Source organism: Rhagoletis zephyria, unplaced genomic scaffold (genome assembly GCF_001687245.7).
Source record: "Rhagoletis zephyria isolate East Lansing unplaced genomic scaffold, Rhagoletis_zephyria_1.1 Rzeph_scaffold_02647, whole genome shotgun sequence".
NCBI lineage: Eukaryota > Metazoa > Arthropoda > Insecta > Diptera > Tephritidae > Rhagoletis > Rhagoletis zephyria.
Window position 1 is genome coordinate 53,174 of NW_016159731.1, and position 11,058 is coordinate 64,231.

At 34.5% G+C, this 11,058-nt stretch overlaps 2 protein-coding genes and 1 long non-coding RNA gene across 3 annotated transcripts in view; all 3 read right to left on the reverse strand.

Moving 5' to 3' along the window:
• The window catches only part of LOC108367349 (tissue factor pathway inhibitor-like), a 6,649-nt gene extending 5,178 nt beyond the window's left edge, over positions 1-1,471 (reverse strand). The window contains exon 1 of the mRNA XM_017621944.1: positions 520-1,471. Within this exon, the coding sequence (XP_017477433.1) occupies positions 520-643 (124 nt within the window). The 5' untranslated portion in view covers positions 644-1,471. The remainder of the gene's footprint in view (positions 1-519) is intronic.
• A 263-nt stretch (positions 1,472-1,734) lies between these two features.
• LOC108367352 (uncharacterized) lies at positions 1,735-4,795 on the reverse strand. Its single transcript, XR_001848237.1, has 2 exons — positions 3,839-4,795; positions 1,735-1,907 (listed from the first exon to the last, which is right to left on the reverse strand). It is a non-coding gene; the product is annotated as an uncharacterized LOC108367352 (long non-coding RNA).
• A 4,754-nt stretch (positions 4,796-9,549) lies between these two features.
• On the reverse strand, positions 9,550-10,232 carry LOC108367351 (protease inhibitor-like). Its single transcript, XM_017621947.1, has 2 exons — positions 10,034-10,232; positions 9,550-9,891 (listed from the first exon to the last, which is right to left on the reverse strand). The coding sequence occupies exons 1-2, from the start codon at positions 10,107-10,109 to the stop codon at positions 9,731-9,733; spliced, it is 237 nt and encodes a 78-aa protein (XP_017477436.1). The 5' UTR covers positions 10,110-10,232; the 3' UTR covers positions 9,550-9,730.
• Between the last annotated feature and the right edge of the window lie 826 nt (positions 10,233-11,058).

Sequence of the window (11,058 nt, forward strand, 5' to 3'; positions counted from 1 at the left end):
TTTTGTATGGAAGAGACTGCGTGAAAAAAATTGCCAAAAATCAACGGTAGTTCGTAGCTACTTAGAACTCAACTTTATTACAGTAAAATTTATTGGGCTACAACTCTGCATACTCAAAAAAATTCTAAAAAATCTGATTAAAAAGTAGAAAATTAGCATGAAAATTTGCTGAATTTTCGCAAGCTTTGCACAAAGTTTAAAAATTATATTTTTATGTTTTTTGTTGAAGAATGAACCATATTTTTATAAAAATTGGCGGAAAAATATATGAAAAAAAAATGTTTGCATATATTGTAAAAAAGCTGCAGTGCCAATACTTTTTGCCGGCAGTGTACATAAATTAAAAACTATTATTTTTAAGCTACACTTACGTTCATACATTAAATAAAATTTTCTTTAATTTTCTCTGAAATGCAATTGCATTGCGAATTTGATTTAAACTTGCAATCCCAGTCTCCAAAAATTCCACCTGCTACAAAAACACTTTGCACACTCTACACAAACCGACATTTCACTCACCATTATAGCGATCTGGCGCATAGAGACCCACAGTTGCAGCGCTAGCCGCCAGTACACTTTGTAGCGATACACTGATCAACAATAGACAGGACACAATGACTACGGCGAGTAGATGCATCTTCATTTCACTTTCTTCTTCTTCTTCTTCTTCTGCACAAGCGCGCGCTAAAATCACTAGCTATTAACTAAGCAGATACGATCGACAATGATCTTGTTAATGTTTGCGATGCCGGCACACTGAATAGAAACTATGTCAGTGGCTATTGGAGGCTGCTTGTTTAGCCAGTTGGAAACTAGTATCAAGCTTTCTTACGCCGCTGACGACTCACTCACAGCAAGCACAAACGGCGGGGGATATTACGGCGGCAATTAAAAAGCAAAACTTGTAAAAATTTACTAAAAATGCATAAAATATGCAGAGAGTTTTCACTAGACTTGAACGTGAATGCGAAGCGATATATTGGCCACTGGTAATGAATGACGTTGATGGCGTTGAATGCGCGCACGCGTATTCGGTTATGTGTTTGCGATTGCTGCTTATCGGCAACTGTTGCTGCTGATTGATCACTGCAGCATGCAAGCTGTTGGCTGTTGGCTGTAAGCTGTAAGCTGCTGTAAGCTACAAGTTGCTCTATTGCTTTGTACGGGCGGCTGAGTGAAGCACTCAAGTGGAAAATTTAAGTGGTACGTGTATCTTGTTGCACACGGTTTTCAACGGCTATGAAATTGAAATTCGTTAAAAAAAAGTGTTTTGCTGTTTTTTGCTGTTTGTGTTTCGTTTAATTTTGCACACAAAATTAATTTGGCCTAACCACAAGCACTTAGCGGTGTTTAATAAAAATTCATGCGTGACAACTGCAAATTTTTGCACTCGAACTCGCGTGTCGCTAAGGCGGTTTTTTGTTATTGTTTTTTATTTTTGCTTTAAAAATTGTTTTGCACTTNTAAAAAGTGTTTTGATGTTTTTTGCTGTTTTTGTTTTGTTTAATTTTGCACACAAAATTAATTTGGCCTAACCACAAGCACTTAGCGGTGTTTAATAAAAATTCATGCGTGACAACTGCAAATTTTTGCACTCAAACTCGCGTGTCGCTAAGGTGGTTTTTTGTTATTGTTTTTTATTTTTGCTTTAAAAATTGTTTTGCACTTAATTAATTTTTATGAATATTTATATTTTCATATATGGTTTTATGTGCACATGTATGTATGTATATGTGTCTGTTTTATATGCAAATATGCACGTAGGCGTCGTTTGTGGTTGCGTTCAACAAAATGCCTTTTGATATGCTGCTGGTTGCGGCTGCGCAATGTGGAAGATCCGTACACGTTAGCTGTTTAGAATTTACTGAGCCCACTCCAGCTGCGCATGTCAATATAAAACCTACCAACTACACACCGCCAAAGAATGTCGATTATTTCAGCAAAAACGCAAAAAAAAATCATAAAAATAATAAAAAAGCAACTTTTATACGTACATATATACTAGGGTGGTCTCTAAGATATCAGTCTGTATGGAGCACCCTTTTTATTTTGTTATGCGTACAACATAAACACATTCTAAAAAGTTTCAAAATCCGGACGGTTGGCCGTATTTGAATGAAACTTGGCACACAGACATAAAGGATTTTTTTTTTAAAGAGGGTTGCCATCTTTTTAAAAAGTTAAAATTAGTTAAACAATATGAAGTCAAACGAAATATTACAATAATGTAATTAATTAATGTATTTAATGAAAGGGGTTCCAAAACTATCTAACCCGAAAATATTTTCTTAAAGAGGTTGCCACCTCTTAAAAATGTAAAAAAGTTAAAATCGATTAATTATTATGTTAAAGACAATAACACAACAATATTAATGAACAACAATAGGTATTCAAAAAGTATTTATTTTGGAGATATTCTTCAAGAGCGTTGCCACCCGTTAAAAAAGTTAAAATAAATTAAATTAACAATTTAAACGAAATACCTTAATATGGGTATCAAACGAGAGATGTTTAAGAAATTTTATTCCACAAATATTTTGAAAGGAGCTGCCACATATTTAGAAATTAATACAACTGAAATAACAAGTTAAATAAAATAACTTAATCCGGGTATCAAGAGATAGAGGGTTTAAGAAAGCTGTAACTATTTCAAAAATATTTTAACTATCCGTAGTTGCCACCATATCGAATCCAGTCCAAAAACTATCCTAAAGTAGTACTGGAGTGAATAAATAGTGACCTCGGCCAAAATTGTTCCGAACTAGTTCCGAAATGGTGCTAAGGTAGTCTTAAATAGTGCATAAGTAGTACCGAAATGGTCCTAAAACAGCTCCGAAATGGTCCTGAAGTAGCCCTGAACAGATCCCGAAGTGGTCCTGAAGTAGTGCTGAGCAGGCCCCGAAACGGTTGAAAAAGTCGTGTACATGTCCCGAATTATTCTCGAACAAGTCTTGAAACGATACCGAACTATTTCCAAAATGGTCCTCAAATACTCCTGAACTAGTCCCGAAATGTTCCTGAACTAATTCTGAACTAGTTTAAAAATGGGACAGAAGTAGGCCCAAAAGGCCCCTAAAAAGTCGTAAACTAGCCCGAAATTTTTCTGAACTAGTTCCGAAATAGTCCTGATCTCAAATGGTCCAGAAGAAGTTCAGAAATGGACCTGAAGTAGTACTGAACAGGCCGCGAAACGGTCGAAAAAGTCGTTAACCTGTCCGAAATATTTTCGAGAAAGTCTTGAAACGATCCCGAACTCTTCCCAAAATGGTCCTCAACGGCGAAATGTTCCTGAATCAGTTTTGAAATAGTCTCAAAATGGTCCAGAACTAGAATGTGGTGCTAATAACAGTTGTAAACCAGTCCCAAAATATTCCTGAATAGCACCTGAAATGTTTCCGAACAAGTCCCGAAATAATCCCGAACTAGTCTCGAAATAATCCCGAACTAGTCTCGAAATGATTCTGAAATAGCCCTGTACACGTCGCGAAACGGTCCCAGAAATATTCTAAACAAGTAAACTAGTCCCGAAATGTTCCTGAACTAGCCTAAAAATGTTCATTTATAAAAGACAAGAAGCAATTAAAAATGTTCGGCTGGATTAACGAAAATTTTACCCATACCGAGAGCTAAGATGTTTACGAATCAACCATTTCCAAATTTTGAAACTCCGATTAATTTGAAATTTAAAAATTTATTTGGATGACTTTATTTAGTATGTATAATAAAATAAAAGGCTGTTTCAGACAAAATATAGATGTTGATATTTTAAGGACCACCTTAATACACACCCATATATTCATATGGATACATATGTATACAGAAATACATATGTACATACCTGTATGTATGACTACGTACATTTAGATAGCACATAAATTTATATAAAATCAAAATAAATTTCGAGAAACATTTGTAAACAGCTTAAAAATCTTGCTGCTGCGTACTTAAAACCAGTCCTCCTCGTCTGTCATCCGTTTGTCCGTCCGTATAATCGTTCAACCTTCCTTCCACCTGTTCAGCGCTCTACATGTTCTGCTTTGTCACTGTACTTAAAACAAATATGTATGTATTCTTAAGTCGCAGTCAAGTTAGCGGCTGCGTCACTCCCGCAAAGCCTCACTTCACCTCACTTCACCTCACCACACCACACTCTTTCCCATTGCAAGCTGCACAAAAACAATTTTTTAATAAATCGCAATAATTAAGTTGGGTGGAAAATTGTTCCATAAACGTTTTTCAAAAGCGTTAGCTAGCTACCGTTGGCGCGCTGTAACTGTTGACAAACCGTAGATAGCTTGGACAATATATGTAAGTATGTAGCTACTCCAGCGCATTGTGTGACACCCTTTATTTCGCATATTAAAATTCATAAAAATACTTACTCATAAATTTTTGCGTCAAAATGTGCAATTTTTGTTTGCACGTACATACATAAGTAGCCACACTCTTATATACATATATGCACCGGCACGTACCAGCTACAGGTACATACATACATATATATGAGTAATATTCTAGATACTCGTATCCCCAGTTGCGTTATGAACGAGTTCCTTTTACTCACTCACACCTGCACCCACTGTCAGCCTCCATGTAGCACAGTTATGTAGTTCATTTATAGCAAGTGAGTGATGGGAAGTGTAGAGAGTGCTGTGCTGCAACGAATTGGGTGTGCGTGCACGCATGCGTGAACGGGTTTTTTAAGCTACAGAAGAAATGTTGGTCATAATACGAGTATGGTTGCATGGAAAGTGTTGGGATGTTGTGCTTCATCTCATTTAGATATGTATGTAGAGGCTCTACAATCGATTAGAAATTGCAAATTTATAGATATACTTTAATTATCAATACATTATCAATACTGCCATCGATATTATTATGGTGTCACTTAATATGTTATGTATAACTAAAATTAACATCGTTACTTTTATCGATATATAAATCGATATGCTATACCTTGGGATAAATCGATATCATCCAAGTATTACTCAAATGAGTACTTGTACTTGTATCAAAGGAGGTATCGATACCTACTCAGTATCGGCAAGGTATCGAGTATTTTTCAAAGTGATTGCATTTGTTCACAAAAAATATGCATTTTTGCAAGATTATTTATCTTTTAATATTTTTTCATACAAAATTAAAAAAAAAAAATATTTTTATTCAAAAACAATAGCATACATTTTTACAAGATCAATATATAAAGTTTTTTGATATAAATTAAGTTTAAGAAAAGAACAACTTTTTTGTTATATTTCCCACAAACATCAACTTGTCCAAGTATTTTCCTGAAAGGCGGATTTGAGATTTTGATATAGTTGTATGTACCTGTTTTTGAGAAAAGCCTCTCGCAAGGAACATATGACCCAACAACCGTTATGTATAGACGGGCTCGCTTATATAGCTGCGGAAATGTAGTGCACATATCTTCCCATTCCTCTAATGGGTTGCTTATCCAAGAAGATGCTGAAGCATAATAAATTTTGCGANGCGGAAATGTAGTGCACATATCTTCCCATTCCTCTAATGGGTTGCTTATCTAAGAAGATGCTGAAGCATAATAAATTTTGCGATTCCGATACAAGTACTTTTTTTCGATACTTATTTGGATCGCAGTAAAAAGTATCGAGTACAGAAATACTTGCTAAATTGAGAAAAGTATCGAGTATGCTCTTGGATTTACTTGTATCGATTCATCCGCAGCTATACCTAAGAATCTATGGTTTGGTATCACTTAATATGTTATAACTAAAACTATAAAAGCCCATATGCTTTACCTAAGAATTAATCAATATTTATACAAAATAATTGGAAAAATATGCTAATTTCTTTATCAATATAGGAATTGTAAATTTATCGATATGCATTGACTACTACTACTAGATAATATGTTATCGATTTCGCTATCGACGTCATTATATTATCATTCATTAAGGTTGACATCGATAATATTATCTTTATATAAATTCAGCGGCCACTGAAACTAAGTAGTTCGAGGTGCGTCCTACTGAGTTCGATTCTTCGTCCGTGCAACATCTAATTTAGAAAAGTACAATCGCCGTTTAGAGTCGGCGTTAAACCGTAGGTCCCTCCCATTTATGTCACAACATCAAGGCGACCACCAAAATTCGGAGAAGCTCGGCCACACACTAGATTATGTTAGGCCATGGTGGTTGCCGGCTCTTGTCACTATATCGTGTATTCTTATCGTTGATGGTCGCGGACGTCCACAGAGTCAAGGTCAGCTAAACACCGAAAAACATGTTAAATGGCAGAGATGGTTTTCTACACTTTCCGCCTCCTCTTCGCCCCTGCAGACACGACATAAATCGTTAGTGGGGTAACCCATTCGCCTAGCATGCGCTTCTATCAGGCAGTGTCCTGTAATTACACCGACAAGTATGCTAATAATGGGGCGATCGATTTGTATAAGAGTTTTGGCTCTTTGCTCATTAATATATGTATATCCGGATCTATTTCGTAACGGAATATGGAGTTTTTTTCGTCCATCGTTTATTGGCCAATTCAATGAAAATAGATTTCAGTCGGCGCTTACACGAAGATAGGGGGACGCCTGCATCGTGTACAGAGTTTACTGGGCGTAGGGTCAGATCCCCCCTCGCAAACTGGTCTGGGGCGCAGTTTCCCGGTAATCCACTATGAACGGGTACCCATACCACGCAAATGGTGGATTTCGTGGCAAGCTCGTTTAAGGTACCACTTTTGAGGAATTGTTACTGTACAGCTGTAAAGATTTGATCGCTGCTTGGCTATCAGAATAAATAGTGACGGATTGTAGTGAAATTTCGCCGCTTTTAAGCTATAGAGCGGCCTCCTTATAGCTGTTAATTCGGCCTGAAAAAAAGCTGCAGTGGTCACGGAGCCGCCTGCTAAGGTTTACCAAGAGGTCTTGTGCAAGCTTCCAAATTTATTATCGAGCTTCGACCCGTCCGAATGGTGCCCAAAATTTTTGAGTGACCGAACCCAAGGTCTCTCCATGTACGAGCTGCATTCACTCTGATTGCGTTACAGCTGGCCTGATATCTATCGTAAAGGTCTCGGTAGGGAGAAGATTAAATGCACTCTACCTGTGCCCTACTGAGAGTAGAGGGTAGAGGGTTTGTAGACGGTCTAATATGCCGCTTTAAGTGGACTTTTCTAGTGCTGGCCAGCATACGGTGATCCCATAGAAAAAGATGGGTCGGACAATCGCCGTGTACATCCAGTGTACAGGCGTAGAGGGCGGTAATGTCTTTCCTGGTAAGTCCCACACTATTTAGATAGGGGGGCTGAAAAGACGGTATCTTATATTTCCCCGTGAATAGTACCATTTCAGTCTTGTTGGAATTGGCCTTGAATCCACACTCCCTCGACTAGCTATTCACGAGTTAGAGAGCGCTCTACAAAAGCTCGCTTAGCGTTTGGAGATGCTTACCCTTTGCTGTGAGTGCAATGTCGTCAGCAAACGCTATAATGTGACTAAAATCGTTACAGCAAAAAACATGGTTTGAAAAACCGCATAAATTCAAATCCGCATAAAAAGAGACCTAAATAACGGGTCCAAGTCGAAGGGTGTAGATACATCCGATTTTAAAAAAGAGAAGTTTTATGCCGCATTAAATACGATTATAAAGTACCAACTACCACATACTTATGTATTTATTTAAAAAAAGTTTTTCGTAAATTTACTGAATCTTTACTACTCTACGAGTACTTTTTCCTAAGTTACATAAACTTCTAACTAAAATACTTCAAATATGGCAACATCAATTCCTCTCCCCGAAAAGTTGAACTTTAGTCTATAAGAAAATGTATATTTTCTAAATAAAATCCCCGTTATTTTTAACCACATACTTGGTTATGCATAGCATAAAATTTCCCATTTGTTGACAAATAAAAGCTGGCACTTCACTCGTGCTCAAAACGCGGGTAACAAGTGCGAAAATCAGTAATTAAATATTAACAAAGTATTTTTAATTGCTGTGTGGAAATCGTGTAAACACCCGTTAACAAAATTTAATCAGTTGTATTACTATTTCATAAGTTCCGTGCCCATTTGTCAGCCCGTTGGCGACTTCAAAACCCTCGATATTTAAGTGATCGGGTACTCAGCACAATGTTGTTGTGTTAATTTAAATTTTTTAAATTACCAAAAATTTACGTCTACTTTTAGAACTGCCCAAAACGAATGCACTACTTTTAAATGAGCAAAAATTTATGTTCACTTTATAAATTCAAAAAATTTTTTGTCAATTTTATAAATGACCAAAAATTTGTTTCCGCTTTTAAATTATTAAATATTTTTAGGTCAACGTTTTCACTGACAAACAGATTTTGTCCACATTTTAATAGCCAAAAATTTATGGTCGGTTTATAAGTGCTCACAAATTTTTGTAAATTTTTTATATCACCAACATTTTTTTTCACTTTTTAAATTACCGAAACCCTAGCTTTGAAATGAGTAAACATTAATGTGCACTTTTAAAATGTTTTCAATTGTATAAATGACTAAAAATTTGTGTCCACTTTTTAAAAAAGCAAAAATGCGTGTTCCATTCTAAGAGCAAAAATTTAAATCTAGTTTTAACTTTACCAAAAAATTATGTCCACTTATTATATAATAAAAAATGCATATGCAGTTTATAAAAGCCCATAAATTTAAGAACAATTTTTAAATGACCAAAAATTTATGTAAATTTTTTTAGTTTACCAAAAAAGTTTTGTAGACAAATGACCAAAAGTTTGTGTCCAGTTTTTAAATTACCAAAAAGTATGTCCATATTTTGAATGACTAAAAATTTACAACCACCTTTCAATTTACCAAAAATTTATGTTCAGATTATAAACGCTTACAAATTTAAATATGTACATATGTACATCGCTTTTTTAATTGGTTCACAAATTTGCTTTCCCTTTCAAATTTACCAAAAATATGTCTAGTTTTTATATGCGGTACCAAAAAATTATGTCCAGTTTTTAGTTTACCGAAAATGTATGATCATTTTTGAATGCATGCTCAACTTTTAAGAGACAAAAAAATTTTTGTAAATTTTCTAAATTAATAACATTTTTTATTCAGTTTTTAAGTGATCAAAAATATATGTCCAGTTTTCAAATGACTAAAAATTTATGTCCGTTGTTTAAAAATCTCTAATTAATGCCCATTCTCTGTACGACTAAAATTTTTACCACTTTTTAAATAACCAAACATATACATATGTATGTCAAGCTTATAAATGTTTAAAAATGTATGTATACTTTTTAAATTACCATAAAAGTATGTCTAGTTTCGATTTTGGCCAAAACCCCTATGCAGTTTTTAAATTACGATAAAGTGTTCTTATATTCGTACCAATTTGGGGTCAATATTTATGTTGCACAGTGTATGCATGTACACATTTTCACATTACCTGTACTTTCCACACTTTTTTATATATCAATTCCAGCTGATCAGTAGCTGACTCTAATCATAGTTTTGCGTTGGTAACGGCAATACTTTTTTCAGTCCGCAGAATACTTTATACATTTCGCGAATAATTGGGGAATAAATTTTTAAATCTTTCAAATTTTATAAATTATATTTTAGTATGCACAGTTTTTAACGGAGATAATACAATAATTTTTAACAAATACATATTTACAAAAACCATCAACAATTAATTGCCTCTACACCAATCCAACGTCGATAAATTTATCGATACAATTTATCAATAAAACTTGATCACAGCACTTAAAGGCATATTTTCTCACACTCTTCCTTGGTGTCGAAGCGATTATCATTTCCTTGACAGCCACCATAGAAGAATTGCTCACAAGCCTTCTTCTCGCTGTTGTAGGAGAATTTCGGATCAGCTTTGCGACAGGGACCGACTTCTTGTGGCTGTGAGCAAGCTGAAAAAAGGGAAGAAAAATTTAAAAGTGAATGCGAATAGAAAGTGAAATGAATTTGTAAGAATAAACGTGCTTTCACTTTGTGAATAGAATTTCAAAAGCTTTGAATATGTATGACCATTAATTGGTAAATATTTCTTACCCGACTTGTCGACGGCCTGTACATTGGCGCACAACAACAAAGCGATAATACTGAATACAAAGAGTATGTAGTTCATGTTGTTTGGTGATTATTAATTTTTTTTTTTTTTAATTTAAAAACCGGACTTAATTGGTGAATGCGTTGGACTGACGTTTTGCTACTGAATACCGGCAAGCCCTAGCAAGCAGAGCTTTTATAGTACAGATGAGGGCACAAATTGCCAACTGTTTAGTATATGCACATAAATGTATGTATGTATGTCTGTATGTAGAAATAAATTCTATATGTAAAGTGTGAAGCGGGTAAATATGTTTGTTTGTATGTAAAATTCACGTTGCGATATGCACTTACGTACCACTGTTGTTGTTGTGCTTTTGTTGGGCAGTGAATCCCAGCCTTCAGCTGATTTTATAATTAACGCTTGGTTGCCATTTCAATACTAAAAAAACACCGTAAATATGAGTGCTCTCCTCAGTTCAGCTCCCTCTTAATGACTTCAGAGCATTTATGGCTAAAGACTTGACCTACGGTCAATACCGGTATATGTTAAACAATATTGAAATAATAAACAACAATATGTATATTTATTTACATAAATATGTATGTACAATGTGTGCGTGCATTTGCGAATTAAAGCCTAAACAAATACAAATACAAATTAGAATAATAAAAAATGCGAATTTTCAGTCAATACTTTGATAACGAGGCTTGAGCATGATTTAATGCGTAAATTAAGTGAAGTTAAGCAAAGTGACAATGACAAAATAAAGAATATAAATAATGAATGTTTGCTTTGTAAATGGAGTTCACAAGGAATAGCTATTTTTTCATATTTCATGTGGTGTTATTGTATTTTCTTTTACCTATATTAATAATATGTATCGTTTTTTTTATATTTTTAATCTTAAAACTATATGTACTTTGTTTTATGTTTAATTTTTATTTAATTTAACGTGTTTTAATTAACATTTTTATTTTATTTTATCTTATTATTTTATTTTATTTTATTTAATTGTATTTCATTT